Source organism: Aureobasidium namibiae (assembly GCF_000721765.1).
Source record: "Aureobasidium namibiae CBS 147.97 unplaced genomic scaffold scaffold_15, whole genome shotgun sequence".
NCBI classification, from domain to species: Eukaryota; Fungi; Ascomycota; class Dothideomycetes; order Dothideales; family Saccotheciaceae; genus Aureobasidium; species Aureobasidium namibiae.
This window is the reverse complement of record NW_013581194.1, coordinates 330,667-348,838: the sequence shown is the minus strand read 5'-3', so window position 1 is coordinate 348,838 and position 18,172 is coordinate 330,667. Positions and strand designations below refer to the sequence as shown.

The following is an 18,172-nucleotide window of genomic DNA, read 5'->3' as shown; positions in this document are numbered from 1 at the left end:
TGGTGTTGGGGTTGTCGCATTGGGAAACAGAGGAGGAAGGAACGCCAGGGTGACGCGACCTTGATGCAGAAGAATCGATAACAACAAACAAGCGCCCGCGTCGGGGAAGGTGGGCCGAGCAGTTGATTAGAAGAGCCAATCGACAACCAGAGCAGACGGCGGAGACGGAAAGAGCAGAGGCTTGGCACAAACAGCAGGAAAGAGCAGGGACTTGGCGGCAAAGGAAGCGAGGATTTGCCGGGGCGCACCGACGGCAGGCGCAGAATTCTGGCGTTTGTGGGCGGCTTCGCCAGCGCTCGCTCTGCTGAATTCTTGCGTGCGACGACAAATTTGAACGACTCCCATCCCACGGTACTCGACCTCCATACCGACAATCAATCAACATGGCCACCGAACTTGCCGTCCAGAGCGAGCGCGCTTACCAGAAGCAGCCTCACATCTTCCAGAACGCCAAGAAGGTCCGCAAGACTGCCCGCGCTGGCAAGAACGGCCGCAGATGGTACAAGGACGTCGGTCTGGGTTTCAAGACCCCCAAGACCGCCATTGACGGCACCTACATCGACAAGAAGTGCCCCTTCGTCGGCGAGGTCTCGATCCGCGGCCGTATCCTGACCGGAACCGTCATCTCGACCAAGATGCACCGCACTCTCGTCATCCGCCGCGAGTACCTCCACTTCGTCCCCAAGTACGCCCGTTACGAGCGCCGCCACAAGAACCTCGCCGCACACGTCTCGCCCGCTTTCCGTGTCGAGGAGGGTGACCAGGTCACCGTTGGCCAGTGCAGACCTCTCTCCAAGACCGTGAGCCGCCCTGATCCTGCAGAAGTGCTGCTTGCTCTAACACACCCACCAGGTCCGCTTCAACGTCCTCCGCGTCCTTCCCCGCACCGGCAAGGCCGTCAAGCAGTTCTCCAAGTTCTAAGCTGCTCGCTACGTCAACAACCATGGTCATTTTCGGGAGTCTTCTCTGGGATGGGGCAGCAACGCAGGCCGCAGGAAGAGCAAAATAGTCCCTTTTCTGCAGCCTTGAAAAAGCAACATGCCTTTGTCGCATCATCTTTTTTTTCCTTCAAATACCATCACAACCCCCAACGACGCCCGCTCGACCTCGACGCCCAAAAAAGGAAAAATATGGCTTTTTACGATACTTGCAGGAAGGGTTGTTTCTTTGTCTGCGCCAGTCGCGCTTCGGACGTTTGCTGTGTCGTAAAAAGTCAATGCCACACGTTGAAACATGATTTTCTTTTTCTCTCTGACATCTTTCTCTTTCGTCGTGTCTGTGACAGGAGCAATGCGCCAGCTGACTTTAGGTCCGACGATCATAAGATGCATACCACCGAACAGAAAGTCACTCAACTGGAACTCGACCAACATCCGCATTCCGGACAGCTCACGAGGTCTCGTTCAACATCAAGCCTCAAGCTGCACAAGCCTCTGGACCAGTCTCAACAAAGCACTTGCTCTATGCTACAAACAGTCACTTGAACTCCACGCCGACTCCCGCACGCGACACTTTCGAACGCAGCATTCTCCAGCTACGACTATCTGCATATCTACTTTAGCTCAGTCATGCAACCTGCCCTGATGTCTGTTTATTGTTTCGTGTGTCCGTGCGTGTAAAGACCCTCCTAGATGGATGTGAACCCTGAACCACATATGTACAAGCAAGCGCCTTACGAGACTACCGATGTCTTTGCTTGATACTGACCACCCGTTGCTGTCCTGTTTACAAGACATTGTCTCCATCTTGATTACGAAAGGAGAAATCCATGTTGTCAATATATTGGCGTTCGAGGTACGTGGACAAGCTCCCTTATCAGTCGTCCTTGCCGCCTCATCACTATCACGACACACAACTAGCGCTCCGTTCCTTAGCACAGCTCTTGCCTCCACAGCGATCTTGCCCTCCAACATCCCATACACTTATCATGATCGACCTCTCGAGCTCATCACACGTCTCCATATCCTGTCTCTTCAATCCAAATCCTTCTGCACTTCGTCCACTGGTCACCATCTCGTTCTCGTTGAGCGAGTGTACAACAGCATAGTACTCCTGCCTCCTTTGCTTCAGTCGACAACGGTTCTCATCCACACACTCTACGGTCGACAACGATTTGTCAGGGCTCGGAGAGTCTGCAAAGATTACTCTCGAATACGACAAGAAGAGGTCAGCTTCATGTCAGGAAGAAAGAAAGCGATCATGCAAACACTATGCCTCGTTAGAGACCAGGAGAGAATTTACACAGCACCATACACAAGTAAGGTATGTAGACAAAAGTTCTTCCAATCTAGTCGAGACATCCACCGTCCGTGACTTCATCGTCCTCTCTGTTGCCTACAGGTAACCTATCAATCGCTTTCCGTGAACTGCCGAGGTTTCTCAAAACATATCACAACACTTTGTCCCCATGACCAAATGAGAAAAAACATAACGGCAGCTGATTTCCGCTGGTTTGATCAGACTGAGTGTCGTGACGACCCGGTGTTCAGAACACCCGCATCGCCCGCTGGAGGGAGCGCTCACACTTGTCCTAGCCCAATCACGTAGTACCCATCAGCCTTCTCCCCAAGATCTCGGTCATCCGATGAGCCACAAGTAATCACCCTGGCTACAGATACAAGAAGATCTAAGAGGCCAATGTCGTTACAGAATTCTGTACTTGTGCATGTTTAGGACCGGTTATGAAGATATTGTAAAACTACGAAGCCATACACAAATTTTGTGTATTGGAACACACCTGTCTTTCAACGAGAGCTCTGGGTGCTACTGTGTCTGAATACATCCTATGCAGAATACAAGGCTGCTTTTAAAATTCGTCATCACTTGAAGACAAGGTAGAAGAGACACATGACCGTCGATACAGATTTTTCTCTTGTGAAATCAAAATTCCTGACAGTGCCCATGTTCAACCTTGTGTCCGTTGATTTTTGCATTCTAGGGGTTCATTCGCGAATATGGTGTGTGTTTAACAACATTCAGAGTCATGTTTCTTCCACAGAATGACATGAAAACAGTAGGACGGGATAAACTGCGTATGCCCATAAGAGTGCCATAGGCCAAGAAAGGTAAAGTGGTACTTTTTTTTCGTCTGATGTTTAGATAACCACTATCTTATACAAATCCCTAGAACGATGATACCATTATGGGTCTGTTACTACTACGAACACCCAGCCATACAGTCCTGTCGGGAGTGCTCTAGGTGAGATGGTCGTTCTCTCTATCGTTCATGCAACTGTATCAGATATCCGTGTACTCACAACGACCAATGATGACAACCTCGTCTTACTACACCATTACTACAGGGTTATTTAGATGTGGTCTCATGGACTTGGAACAGATTACAGTCCATGGGTTGGAGAAAATCGTCATGGGAGATCGCAAAATTTGTCTGGAGGAGTAACCCTGACATAGAAATGTCCATGCATCACGTTGAATACTGTTACCGGCCATTCTTTACGCCAGTGCTCGACAGAGCAACAAGCTCTACTCGAAGAATATCAAGTTATAGAGAGGTACATATAATGAGTGGTATGTTACGAGAAAGCCATTGGAGGGAATATTGCTCAGGTGATCCGAGAGGCCGTCCGAAATGATACCAATATGGTATTTGACAGAATGCTCAGTTGCCTGCCAAGTGTTGAGCGACGACTTGTCGGAGCCACAAGCCTACGTGAAGTGAGTGACTGCTCGTAATCAACCTTGTAATCTAGTGGGTGATTCGGTCAAACAACCAAGCATCGCTTGGTTTATCACATAATTAGTCGAACATGCGCCACTGTCTTCGTCTTGATCAGTCGATCGTTAGACCGAACAGGTATTTGCATCAGCAGGGTACTCGATCGTTTGATCATCTGGGTCTCCATAGTGGGTATCATTGCTAAAGCAGCAGAAGCATGACCGGACTGCAATAGTCGATTCCACATCTAGGACGATTACGAGCTCCGTCAGATCTTGGAGTCAGTCAAGCAACCTTCTCTTGAACCCAACGACAGTATAGTCGAGGCCTCGAAAGGGGGCCCAACCCGGCGAAGAACAGGACACCAGACCTCTTGCGCACGGAGAGCATGCAGGTCGTCCATTGAGATTCCAGCAGTGGATGTGACAGAGTCGAAGATAATGTCGGACGTGACCTGATTTGGAAGAAGCCGCTTCCTGACCGAAGATCACAGAGAGAACCTCGAACCTCGACTGATAGCTGACAGGAATCCAGGCCCTCGCACATTGGCATATTGAAAAGAGTGCACTGCCTCGAGGTTGTTTTTGACTTTCGGCGTTGCTCTGATAATAGCTGACCCGATTCAGGATCAGATGCCCATCTCGTAACATGTATACTTTCTCATGCAATTGCAACGCCTCGAGCCTATCCAGCAGTTACGATGACCTGACTTTGAACGGCTGGACCACAGCCAGTATACTCAGGGCTGTACGAGAAGCTATCGGCCGAAGAATAAGATTCCACGTGTACCCACCCCACTGTAGCCTGCATGGCATCAGAAGAAGGAGGGTGGGAAGGATTGTGCCATCTCCAAAAGCTTAACTCAATGACAAGCCGTTGCAATCTTCAAAGGGACTCGGACCGGCAGAGTCAGAATGACAGTGTCGAATATGCAGGTCAGAAGTCGGACGCAGTTATACTCCTGAGCTTGAATGTAGTGTAAAGATCACCACGCCTAGGCGGCGGTCGTATTGCGCTCGATCAAGGTTGCCAAGTGAAATGCTGTAGGGCAACGGTTTTTGGCTTGGTATACTGTGATTATTTTCGGTAGGCACGTTTCAAGGAGTTGCAGTGAGAGTTTGTACGATGTACGAATTTGGACCAGTCATGTCTTGTGTATCTCGGCTCCTCGAGCGGTGATTCGATGCACACATCTAGTATCGAGTAGTCAACTTCTTTCCCAAAGTCCAGACGTTGTCCAGCAAAGTGCAGGCCCTCCGGCCGCGGAGCCGTTGCAAAGATCGCGACGATTGCCTTGGTGAAGAGACTGTTCTTGGGTAGAAGTTAGGGCTTGATTACAAAGCGCAGGCAATGGAAGCTGCCAAGGTGATACTTGTGTTTGCGATCTCAGAGGTACCTAAATCGCGTACCCTCTGCGCGACTCGTACAGTAGGATGATGTCCATTCAAGTCTCACGCGCTGAGACTCTGCGCGGATCGCGAGGGACAAAGAGGGTTTGGACGCGTGAGATCTGCCGGGCCACAGCCTTGAGCTTGAGCATGCTGCCTGCTTACGCTTTGGTTTACGCTTTGATGTCGCAATCATCCAAGAAATCTTTTTCGCTTTGAGTGTGCGCAGTCAAACTCAACATCTCGATTGCGGCGAAGCAACCATGATGGGTTTCCAGACTTGGAAGTCGAAGCTACTTTGAGCGAGCCGCTCCTTGTCGTGAACTTTTCGGGGTTTGAAGGTCCAAAGCAAGAATATCATCTCGGGCGCGTGGAGAAGACGTGATGCGATATTTTCCTTATTTCCCGCACTCTGCTTTCGAATCGATACCGCCTCGGTCCGCAAAAAAGCAGTTTGCGTAATACATCACGTCTTCCGTCGTCACAGTTATCGCTGCTGAGTCAAGGTCAAGAGCCGAAGTCGACAGCCGTGACGACTCGCTCATCCGGAGTGTTTTGGTCCCATCTCGTCAAGCAGGATGTCGCCATGTAACCTGGTGGGGGGGCAGCACCAAGTCATGCTCTGACGCGACAAACTTGGGACTGGCTCCGTACGATAGCGATTGGCTCGGAGCATACCATTTTGTTCATGCCGAACACGCCGAGTGGTTGTTGATCACCGCTAGATTCTCGTCTAGTAACGGAGATCCAACGACTTGGTCTTCTCTACAGCAATGTTCCCCTTTCCCACTGTCTTGACCGCAACGCGCCGACATGAAGCTGCGCCTGCATCTTCCAGCCAACGTCCTCACAGATCCTTCGAACGTCTTCGCATATGCTTCCAACGTCCTTACAGCTTCGCCGGACAGTTGAAAGTACGGAGTAACTTTCAGCCTCTGATTCGTATTAACCGCTTCTTGAGTCGCTAGCCTGCGTCTCTAACAGAACGTCTTTTTTCCACTCGCTCCGGCGTCGAAACAATGCTTTCGCGCCCGTTCCAAAGTTTGGTACACTGCTGACTTTCTGACACCTCGGACTCAAAGCTTCGCTGCTCCCTGCTGATCTACTGCCCTTGTCGTCTTGTTCGATGGCTGGTGCTTCTCGACCAACGTGCAACAACTCTCAGCTTCCAAATCTTGCTACTCACTTGGCATTTCGAAGACAGCATAATGACGGTGCTGGTTTACGAGACACATTCGATGTTGATCGATTGTATTATCCCAATCGATTGCTTGTACCAAAGCACAGAGCGAGATCGAGTCCCTGTTACCTGGTCACAACTCCCGAGATTTGATCTACAGCCGTGACGAACAAAATGACGATTCTATTTCGTTTCCCAGAATAATGTCAGAGAGCATAGATGATTGCTTCCCCTTTCGTGGATGCCTGTGCCGCAAAGGACCTGCTTTGTGATGTAGCAGCGCGCTCGGGACCTCTAAATCGATAGACCGTACATCAGCAACGCACATACAAACCGCATGCCTGCATATATCGAGGCGGTGTTGTGGTTCCTTTGAGAAAACCCCTCCAAAACTCAAGTGAATATCTGACTCGTGAATGTGATCAGCTTTCGAATCTGACATCGAAAAGCTGCAAGAACGTTCGGCCAGTCGCGCCTGCTTCTTCCCTGCTTCCTCGCTCAAGCCATCACCACACACAACAAGACCGCGTTCACCGTTGTGGAGCTGCCCGCTCACCAGCTGAAAGTTTGAGAATCTCGAGAAAACAGAGTTTAGAGTTTCGCTCACCGTGCCTGACAGTCGGCCCATGTGGCCTTTCTTGCTTAAGCGTGTGTACGGCCGTATGCTACATCCGCCCTACTCCCTGCGTGTCAACAGGCAACATTCCCGAAATTCGAAAGAAAAAATTTACTGTGCAGAACCCTCAGGAAACCGTTGGATGATTTTTCTCTTTTGCTTCTTCTATTCATCTTGTTTTCGGCCAAGAAAGCAAAATCGAGGTGATCCGAAGCAGCCGCGCTAACCTGTTCCATCAGCTTGGATCGGGTCGATATAGGCCGTGCCGACAGCCGGATCTGGAAAAAACACGACCTCGGCATTATCCATGACTGGGAGAAAAATAGGCAGGACGGCATATGGAACGTGAAAGGACAAGAGGCAAATATTGGGTCAAGTGTGTGATCCTTGACTGTGTTGATACATTAATGCTAAGCGAGTGTAATAGTAGGGGTATCTAAAATCAAAAGTGAACGCCGCGACCAGTAATATGAGAACAAGATATAGAATGAATTCCAATATCGTACTCCAGGAGATGCCAAAGATCGAGTAAACAGCGCCGGATAGTACGCTGCAGTCCGCAAAAGTTTCGGGAGTTGACTCAAAGGGTATCGTCGATGATAAGGATAAAGCACCATGGACATATGATACAGAAAGGCGAGAAATCTTTGTACAGGTGTGAAGTTTTCAACGACTGTGAGGCGGCATATTGAACCGGTTGTTGGCCTCATGGCGTGCATAAGGGTTGATAGGACCGGTCATTGGCGGAGCCTGCATGATTGATGGTGGTGGGGGAGGAAGATTCGATGCAGGCATCGCGGCATGAGCCATAGAAGGTGGCGGCAAAGACGATGCGTGAGCGGAGCGAGCCGCCATCTGGTTGTGATGCGTCTGCATCTGATGTTGAAGCATCATTACATTTGCCGGAGGCGGAGGTGGAGGTGCGTGACTCTGCACTGCCGCTTGCACGTAGGTCTGTGGCATGGGCGAATCGCCACGCTTGCGCACGTTCCTGATAGGTTCAGGACTGTTCCTATGAGACTCGGCATAGTGAACTTGATTGGCATGGGTAGCTCCGTTTCCATTTCTCCTTGTCCTGGGTGACTGCGGACGAGGCAGGTGTTCGCGGCCTCCAGGGAGTTGCGATACGATAGATGCAAGGATGTCTCTGTCTTGTCTGTAGAAGTCGGCTTCTTCGGTCATCTCCTTGATTTGCTGCTCGAGTTTGGCGATAGTCTGTGAAGCCTCCATCTCCTTTCTCTTGCGACGCTCGCGGAACCTTGCACTTGCACCAGCATTGCGACGTCTCTTCTCGTCAGCAACACGAGACGCTGCCTGCACATCAACCGGGAAGCGAACATCTCCCTCGGTGGTTTTGAGAGTCATCATCTGAACAGAATTCGAGCCAGGGCCATTGAGGGTGACGTGGTATGAGTCCGAGACGTGTGGTGCTGAGGTACTAGGGGTCATGCTGTGTCCTCTGGCTCTGTGAGCGTCAGATACGGAGAGATAACCGGATGCATGTGCATCTCCAGGAGGTGAAGTTTGATCGTAGGCCGAATAATCAGGGCTAGGGCTGGCACTGTAACGCTGCGCTGAACCAGACTCGGGGCTAGCCGTCCTCGCAAGATGAGATGTCTGGATGTATCCTGGGTGTGAGTAGCTTATGGCTGGAGGCGCAGGCAAAGGAGGAGCGCCATTTGCACCGGGCTGTATGGTGTATGGTCTAGAACGAGGAGATACAGGGAAAGGATTCTGCTGAGCATCCATAACTCCATTCGGAGGATTGAGGTGAGACAGGCTGATGGCTCTTCGAAGAGGAGATTTAGGAGTTAGCAGTCTCCGTGGTGCAGTGTTCAAAGGTTCTGTTAGGAGAGGCAGCGAAGCATTGCTTCCAGGTCCAGACAAAGAGGCTGGCCTTTGGGATGTTGGACCAAGCGGAGGTAGAGTTGGAGCCCTGTCATGTAGCGAATCAATCTCGTCTGCTTTTCTTCTGCGCTGAGCAGACGCTGAAGCTTCATCAGTAAGAGGGTTGAGGACTGAAGGTAGGGTGACCGATCGAGGCACAGACGGAGACACAGGAGTCCTCACAAGAGGAGGAAGCTCCAGTCCCCTGGGAGGCAGAAGCTCGGGTCCATGTCTCTGGGCCTGGGGAGAGGTCGTACTCGATCCATGGTAGCCTGACGAGGTGTTGGAGGCATGCCGCGAGTGAGAGGTTGGTGCTATGGGACGGGCATGTCCATCGTTGTCATGTATCGATGGAGGGCCTTGAGTGGTAGACCAGTATGACATGAAATCCTTGCTTTGCGCCTGCCTACTCTCCGACGATGCTGACCATGGGCGTTGTTGGATACGATCGCTCCCTTCCACCGACAAGAAAGGTGAGTCGTAACGGAGCGGCCGAATGTCAGGGGTGGTTCTATTCACGCCAAAGTATTGGCTATGATGGCCTTGATCGTGGGAGAGAGCGTGCAAAGGACGAGGTGCAAAGTCGGGGACAGCCAGCTTGACTGATGACGTGGGACGAGAGGAACGTCCCACTGGAGTATCTAGAGGAAATATAGGACTGGGGATGTACTGCTACTCGCCGCACGAGGTAGCAACAGATGAGAAAAGAGAGACGAGTCAAGGCTGATGGAATGAGCTACGTAGCGTCAGGTGTACCTCAAGTCAGACACGCAATCGGGTGATGGAAGAGGTGCCGAGACGGAGAGATTGGTTGCTAGGTGGGTGGAAGGAGCGAGGAAGATGAGTGCGGGAAGGCGGGTTGGAGGTAGGTGGGCAGACGGCCGAGTATATGGGCTGGAAAGGTACGCGATTCACCAGACAGCCAGACCAGTGATATAAGACGGATCGGCAGGTTGCGGTGAGAGTGAAATGACATGACAGCAGACAATGCGCGGGCCAGATAGAGCCGGGGCCTGATTGGGAATGGCAACATGATTTTGCACAGGTGGGCAGCTGGCGTCGACGGAGATCGACCGAGTTAGACTTTGGTACTTGCACTGGGGTCGTCGAGCGGCAAGGCAAGAACTATGTTCGTGCATGCGAATGCTCCATGAACGTTGGTGTCACACTAACTGACTAGGCGTCGACCAGCGCTGGCGGGCCCTGTCTCGAAGCTTGGACTGTCCCGAGCGTTGTACCTTGAGAGCTGCCGGTGCAGTCCAAGACCCGAACATTCTTGCCCACCTCTGCTGCACTCTGTACCAAGACTCGCTTACAGACTTCTTCAAGGTCCAGCATCTGTCGTCGCATTTATCCGACCCTGCGAGCCATGGGATCTCATACGTGACGATCCAAAAACGTGACAAAATCTCCGTGTGGACCGGACAGGGTCAAGGCGCTTCCGAGGCCAACGTCGGTTGCTCAGATCTTAGCCAGAAGGAAATCCTGCCCATGACCCTCTCCTCCGGTAGTCGTGGAGCGAGTGTTTCCAAACAAGCAAACCGTATCACTCTGGCCGCATTCGCTCATCCATGCGAGTCGGTCACCATCTCTTTCACCCATCGGAACGCACGACCCCAGGACATGTGGCGCTGTGTCATCAGTCTGTGCCCATCGGCCTGCCCACGTCCTCTCATTTCTGCGAAAAAAGAAGGATCGTGAAGGTTTTCGGTACGCGCAACCTTAATGCCGCTTCGACCCGACGAGTCAAGCCATCCGTATGGAAGTTTGCGTTTGCTCATGACTTCTGTCCAGGGGGTCGAGGGCAAGGTATGACGACCGCAGCTGAAGCGCTTCTACCACAATCTCCAGGCCGTCGCGGGCCACACCATTGCGAATCAGCTCCCAGATCCGCTTCTTCTTTTCGTGATTCGTCACTCAACCCTCCGAGGGACACAACGACTGGCTTCATGCTGCATACTCTAGCGGCAGTTTGTGGAATTAAACAGCAGTTAGTCAAGCACCTACGTCTGGAGTCCCGTACAGGTCTCTTGTTCGGAGCCACAGATCTTGCATGTGGTTATAACCGTTGATCCGCGACAATCTCAAAGCATGTCAAAGTTTTGAACTTGAATCACCATGAAACATCTCAAACTTTGGCCCTTGCATGCTATCATCGTGTCTCCAGTAAATGGTGGGTTTAATATGGCGACATTGCTGAACCCTACTGACCACGAGGGATTTTACCACCAAAGTTTTATTGCACCAGTCTGCTCCAGTTGCTGCTGGTCACGACTGACTCGCTCTTATGCTCGGTCGAATTACAGCTTAATAGCAATTATCAGCATCTTGGACCGAGTGGTCTATATAAAGTGTGGATACAGTGCATGGTCTCGTAAAGCGTTGCTCATTTCAGATAACCAGGAGCATGGCTTGAATGAAGGCCTGCATATCATAACCCTGTGCTCGCTTCTCGAACGGAGACAGCCCAAGAGGAAGATAATATCGACCAATCCCATCCAGTGTGGCTTGGGTGATGGCACATACGACCCGCATGCGAGCATGCGTCATGTGAGGTATAGAACCGCCGACGTCTGTCGTGAGGCACATGTGGTGACAACAAAACAATGCATATTCTTCGTCTAATGAGATCATGCTAATTGGTTGGACATTTTCTGGTTGGATGTCGCCGTCCAAACGACACGTCACGGTGAACGAGTCACGAATGCACTCTCGCTCGAACGGATATACATACCATGCAGGTCGCGACATGTGCTGGTCGTTGCACACTTGACAGTACTGCGCGGTACACCTGAAATACGAATGACAGCCCTACCTGGTACATTGAAAATCCATGCAGCGTGCTATCAACTCCACTTTAAGTTCGGCAGTTTACCAGTCACGTAGATTGCAATTCGAGTCGGGATTGTCGTCTTGTGGGCGGCCGGTATCGTGTTCAAGACGCAGACTCCACAGATCCGACATGGTTGCCTCGAAATGGCTCCTGCTGGATCTGTGCTTGCGACACACTCCGACAATGACAGACTGACATCAGTCTTGCTTGCAGGGCGCAGAACTCCTCCCTAGAAGAATCCTTCGGCTTCGGTTCTGTTTTCTCACTGCATTCTAGCGGCCGTTCTTGCCGTTTCGCAGATGGTGACTCTCTCACACAGTCGCTGATAGAAGATTTCTCGAAAGAGAAGGTGGGTATGGAAGGGCGTTCAGACCATCGATCCTCGCGCGTCTTCTTGCTCTGTCAGCAGAGTGGAGGTCGACCCTTGTTTCCCGCCCTTCTGCGACTTGCGCGAAGCGATCGCTTTCGTCAAATACTCAACGGTCGTGTTTCAGAATGGCCATCCCAAAATTGTTTGTTTCTCTGCCAGATTGGGGCCGTACGTATGCGGCACGAGCTTATGACATTGGCGAGGACGGGACGTCGAGCAGGATGCACTCGTCAACTGGATCTCGAGGCTCGGTTGCCAATTGTCGTCATCTCGGTAAGCAAGACAGCGCATGTTGCATGTACCGAGCAGTCTACCAGATAGCCGGGTGTTCGCTGCACAATATCACATACATCGTCTGTGCAAATGGATGGGGCGACATCAGCTCAAATCTGGCATGGACTTCTTGCGATCACTAGAGAATCAAAGATGGTACACCAACGAGTCGGCTGGTGCCCCGCGTCCAGTTCGCTGCAAATCATCATCTCTCGCGCTTGGATGCGTGGAAGGTTTACGCTTACGCTTGCCGCAGGCCGCCGTTGGCGATTTCACGGTTGCTATTGTGGGGCCTGCGCGACTGCAAGCTCGGATAGAGCCACGAGGTAGCGGCCTGGGCGCGCGGGCTGCCTCGTGGCATCCTAGACATTTTTTAGAATGGGGTTTAGAACAGCTACGGAACGCTGTTCGACAGCCTCAAGCCACCTGCTTTTAGCCTCTTCCACTTATGCGACATCGCAGCCAGCCTGAGGCGAAGCGTCACTACGCAGTACATGTGCGATAATTGGATTTCGCCTTTGCTGTTTGGGTTCTTGTTATCTCTGTATACATGTATCTCACGCATATGAGCATGGTGCTGGCTTGCATCTCATATTCACCCCTAAATTTTGGGCGGTATGGAAGCTAGGACCTGATCAGCGTTTCCATGTACGAGGGTTTGGTGCTGTATAGCCGACGTCCATAGACATGCTGGTTGAACTTAATCCGCGCCATCTATTCCAGCTCCACCTGGCGCCGCAAATCTGCTCCATCCTGGGGATCGATGTCAATATCGACATGCGCTGCTACCGGTTATTCTTGAAACCAGAGACAGCTGAATTGACTTTCTGGGGCCAATGTACTGAAGATTACAAAGCCCTTACTCGCGCTTACCATCATTGCATTCAATCTCAAGCACGCCATGGTGGGAAGCAGCCAGCTGACGAAGAAGCGGGCGGTCTTGCGAATCGTGTATGAAACACGGTTGAGGTGTGGCCTTCCGTCCCGGACTTGCCGCGCTTCCAGAATCGGTTGAGACGAGTGATAGCCATTCATTTCTTGCTCTTTCTATTTCTAGAATGTATCGAACGTCCTCCGCATGTTCACAATCTAGATGCGTTTCGGCTCAAGCCCCCTAGCTGCCATCCACGTGGACTGATCTGTCCATCACACACCTCACGCCATTACGCCTTAGCTGCCATCTTGAATTCGTTGATCGGAGCAGCTGTAACACCGATGGGAACCTTGAAAGTAGCTCCTTGAAGTTTTGCGCTCTCAGGATACTTGTCTGGGTCCTCTTCTTCTGCGGTCGTGATGTAGAGGTCTTCTCCACAAATCGCTGGGCAGGTTACGCATCTCGTCGGAAGTGTGATTTCGACAGAGATCTCGCCTGCTGGGCTCACCCGCAGAACCTTGCTGGTTCCAAAGAAGGCAACCCAGAAATGACCTTGAGCGTCTTGACAGTGCCCATCCGGAACACCGCCCTCAAAAGGACATTCAAAGAAGGGACGTCCAGCTGAGAAGTTGATCTCGCCAGTCTCCAGTTTGTAATCGTATGCGTCAATCTTGCCGGTCGGCGAGTCAGTGATGTACATGGTCTTGTTGTCCAAGGTCCACGACATTCCGTTAGGAATAGTCACCGGCTCCTTGATTCTGTGGAGGCTGAGATCTTGATCCAGTCTGAACAATATGCCTGTGCATAGAGTTAGTACGCTGGATAAGTCTCATTTCATGTGGTCAACTCACCCTCCGGTCCAGGCTCGTCCACAACGGTAGGGTCGTTCATGGTTCCCACGTAGTATCTGCCCTGACTATCGACCGAGCCATCGTTGCTTCGCATACGGTTTGCCTTGCCACTCTTCACCTCCTCATCCGACCAGAACTTCTTGATGTATTTTGGCTCTCCGGTTTTCTTGTTCGCGATACCATATCCCTCTTTGCCGCCAAAGATGAACTCGTCATCATTGCCTTCGATGTTGGCTGTAGTACCGATGGAGAACGGAAGATCGATTGTTTTGTGCGACGATGGCCCTTCGTTGAGATTCACAACATGCAGCTGCTTCTTGATGATGTCGAGGAAGCGCAACGTATTGCTCTTCTTGTCCCAGAACGGAGCTTCACCCAGACCGCAAGAAGTCTCGAGCCAGGGCTCAGTGACCTTGATTTGCTTGATATGCGACATTTTTGAATATTTTTCTCGAACTTTGAAAATTACACAGAGGACCACACGAGTTGGGAAGACACACCTTGCAGATAGATCCGTCGACCTCATAATGATGGCATTGTTTGCATCTTGTTTGTTTCTCTCTTCTCCCCCACATCGGAAGGCTTCAAGCTCTCCACTTTGCCGGCTCCCGACTCTCGCTCAAAGTCATGAATCTTTGTCGCACTGCAAAGGACCAAATGCATCAAGAACATGTCTTTTGACTCCACGCTTCTGCACGGCTTTGCTCGCCTGGATGCGTGTCCCACTTCCCTCGAAAACGCGTACATCGAGCTCGACGGACCTCGCGGAGGCGATCGGAGGTGCCAATCTGACGGGATTCATGATGATTTCGCTGTCCGAGCCCGTGGTTCATGTCAACCTTTTTCGACCAACGCCATAATCCGACACCCGAGACACCGCATGCGAGACATCCATGGCTCGTCCGAGGGTTCCACGTGTGAATGCCATGCAGCACGCCGGCAATGCAAGTCTTTTCACCGCAAATGTGACTGATCGTATTGAGCGACAAGCTGCTAAGCGCCGTGTGCCACCGTTGCCCGGATTCGGTTTCCTCGCATCAACTGGTCGGTGTGACTCGACACATCAACCCCCATTTATTTTCCTTCGCACTGCATGTTCGGAGCTTGCTTCCTGCGTCAAGAGTTGAGCGACGGGGCAACCTTGAATGGTACAGTGAGATCCCAACCATCGCACTACATGGAGGCACGCATCGTGTACCGTCTCCTGAAGTAATCTAGCAAACAACGTAACCTTCTTGCAATCGATACATGTATGCATGCACAACAAGGTATCTGCATATGTGTTGTAGGCGGCTGTCCAGGATAGTCAACACAGCTCTGACCAGGAATGATACTCTGTCACGCGCATGAGTCGGGACTGACCGACAATCGATATCCATACCCCAGTATCGAGTCCAAGATGCAGCCCTGTTCATTGATTAGCTGTCTTGCATCACTAGCCTCAGGCCTAGTAAACGATGCAGCATCACAGAGCAGCACATGTCTGCCATCACAACGTGGGCATCATGTCGTCACACAAGAAACATATGTCTTGCGGACCTCTCACATGTGTAACACGTTGTCAAGTGATTCTGACGAGAATCCCGATCGCCACCATTGCGATGAGCTTCCTATCAGCATTCTCTTGTTCCTGCACCTTGAGGCGCGCATGTTGGTGCCATGCAAGAAGAGATCCACCACCCTATCAATAGTTCGTTCTGTTTGACCTGCAGGATGCTTGTCGTTTCTGGGATTGGCAGATGCAGGGACGGTGACAAATGAATTCGCCGTCTCGATGTGTTGGGCATCAAAGTCCCAATATATATGCACATCGCAACCCCAATTCAGCTTTTTCGTGGTTGCAATCTAGCTGCATTGTGACCGCTTGGTGATGTGGTTCTGTGTGTCGCCTGCACTGTGACATGTGACATATGACTGTTGGCGCTTGGAGTCGGCGACAACATGGAGGTGTCAAGCAGTGTTGCTGTGCTGACAAGTCAATCTCTGCGCATTGTATTATGTGGTTTGACCATACGCTGGAGACACAATAAACTATGCAAGACCTATTGCACCGTCTCTGGTAACAGAATCTTTCGCTTTCTTGCACTAGATTTCAGCAGAGTGTTGATGAAGGTTCCGGGTTGCTGACAGCCGGCCATTTTGGAAGTAAGCTAGAGTACCTCGAAGCTGCGCACCCCTAGAAGCTGCGCGTTTCGCGTCGCTCTTGTTTATTAACCACTTCGCTATAAACTACGTCAACTTAACTAATTTAACGTCCAAATGGATGCGTACGAGTAGAAACTCCAATGCGTAGTCAATTCATATAACAACAACGAGTTTCTATCCATCCGAGCCACCGCGCGCGTACGTTATCGCTAAATTAACCCTCCATACGCGTATCCATAGAACAACAAATTGACGTGTTGCCTACGCCCACGAACAGCGATTAACCTCATAACAAGGGGACTTCCTAGTTAACTAGATACTTAAACAAGGCACCTAAGGGTTCCCTCCTTCGTACGCTCGTGCTCGTAAGATAGCTAGTCGAATTCTCTAGCTTAATAGAGACTTTCGGCCACTTAGAAAGAAGTGGCTTACAAAATTCATATAAAGCCATCTACGCATTAAATTAGTTGTTAGAAGGCCTATTAAAGCAGCTCGTATTTATGGTACTTATCTAGATCTAATACGTAAGTTTTATTAGTCATTTTAAGAGGTAGTTTTAGAATATAATATCTAGCTATATAACATATAGAATATGGATGAACATAGCATTGCCCTTAGTGTGTATATTAACTTAATAGTTATTAGTAATGCCTTAAAACGTTATACGTACGTTAAATCACCTAAAGATCGTAAATAGGTATTAATTATTAAGACTATATTAAGTACTAGTGGATTTATTTAACCCCTTATAATTTTTAAAAGTGTAGCACTATAGAGCACCTAGTTTCTAGTTAACACACCTAATTATTAGTATGCTATATCTAAAAATAGCTAGATAACTAATTCTTATAGTCTATAATATCTAGAAACCATGTTTAAGCTAGAAACTCGGCCTAACACTAGTATTTAGCGTCTATTAATTTTAGATGGCTATAGTAGCTATATAGTAATTAATTTCCTCTAGTTTTATAAGCAATAATAGATATACCTCTTATTTCTACTAGCTTATGCTTCTTACGTCTTATAACCCCTAGATTTAAGTGTTTTCGCACCTTTAAAGTTAAGATATTAGTCCTAAATTATAGCTTTAGCTTTACTAGACGATGCCTTACTTATTAAAAAGCAACGCTTTTTAACCTACTATAATTTAGCTCGCCTAGAGACATTTAGACCTCGCCTATTACTTACTAGCTAGAAATTAGTAAGTCTTATACCTTATAACCCTTAAAAAGGCCTAAATTCATTATAAATACCTACCTTAAAACTACGAGCTAAAACACTACCACTATAACTAATTAATCTAGCTTTTTTTACTACCCTAAAAAGCTTACGTTAAGTATACTATAACACTTAATTTATTTAGCAAATTAATGGCTAGAGGGAGGCCTTATTCTATGCCTATAAAAAGGTAAGCTTTACGCTTAATCTTCTTAATATACGTAATGCTAATCTTAAGTATAAAACTAAGTAATAAGCTACTTAAATTAAGGCCTTAGTCGTTAAGAGACGTAAGAAGGTACTAGTTAACCTAAATACTAAGTTTATAAATATAGAAATTATTATAAAGGCTTATAAGGCCACTTAACTACTTAAGATAGTAGCAGCTATAAAAGCGACTATTCTTAATGCTAAATAGGCCTTAAATGACCTCTAGAACTAAAGCTATAAGGCATGCCTTATTGAATTCTAGATATAACTATATATCGTTAAATAAATTGATTAAAAATAATGGTATATAGCTACGTAGCTATATAGCTTCTAGGGGTGCGTAGCTTTAAGGCACTCTAGCTTAGATAGGTATTACTAAGGCTTTAGAGAGGCTACGTCTAGCTTAGAAAATGCGTTTTCTTCATTTGTTTTAATAGTTAGTTTAATATCTCGCTCTATACAATCCACTAGAGCATTAGGCTTTGCCTAAACCCTAGCTTTACTTCGAGGCTTTAACGCCTTAAAGATGTTCCTACGTAAGTAAAGCCCCTAAGAGTAAGAGAAAGAGGCAGGTTATAAACCTATATTCGAGTAAAGCTTTTACTCTGTTAAACTTTAGAGGCTATGGTTTAAAGTTAGTAAAATCTCGTC

The 18,172-nt window shown here is 49.3% G+C and overlaps 4 protein-coding genes across 4 annotated transcripts; 1 reads left to right on the top strand and 3 right to left on the bottom strand.

Moving 5' to 3' along the window:
* Positions 1–383: 383 nt before the first annotated feature.
* M436DRAFT_75028 (putative 40S ribosomal protein S11-B) lies at positions 384–921 on the top strand (the record flags this gene model as incomplete). The annotated part of the gene is made up of 2 exons (XM_013569524.1): positions 384–800; positions 853–921. 2 exons carry the CDS (start codon positions 384–386, stop codon positions 919–921), a joined length of 486 nt encoding a protein of 161 aa, XP_013424978.1.
* A 6,605-nt stretch (positions 922–7,526) lies between these two features.
* On the bottom strand, positions 7,527–10,021 carry M436DRAFT_66108 (uncharacterized protein; the record flags this gene model as incomplete). Its single annotated transcript, XM_013569470.1, has 2 exons — positions 7,527–9,388; positions 9,925–10,021. 2 exons carry the CDS (start codon positions 10,019–10,021, stop codon positions 7,527–7,529), a joined length of 1,959 nt encoding a protein of 652 aa, XP_013424924.1.
* Positions 10,022–11,138: 1,117 nt separating this feature from the next.
* Positions 11,139–11,711, bottom strand: M436DRAFT_66107 (uncharacterized protein; the record flags this gene model as incomplete). The annotated part of the gene is made up of 3 exons (XM_013569469.1): positions 11,139–11,320; positions 11,482–11,558; positions 11,623–11,711. 3 exons carry the CDS (start codon positions 11,709–11,711, stop codon positions 11,139–11,141), a joined length of 348 nt encoding a protein of 115 aa, XP_013424923.1.
* A 1,675-nt stretch (positions 11,712–13,386) lies between these two features.
* Positions 13,387–14,384, bottom strand: M436DRAFT_53096 (uncharacterized protein; the record flags this gene model as incomplete). Its single annotated transcript, XM_013569412.1, has 2 exons — positions 13,387–13,895; positions 13,949–14,384. The coding sequence occupies 2 exons, from the start codon at positions 14,382–14,384 to the stop codon at positions 13,387–13,389; spliced, it is 945 nt and encodes a 314-aa protein (XP_013424866.1).
* Between the last annotated feature and the right edge of the window lie 3,788 nt (positions 14,385–18,172).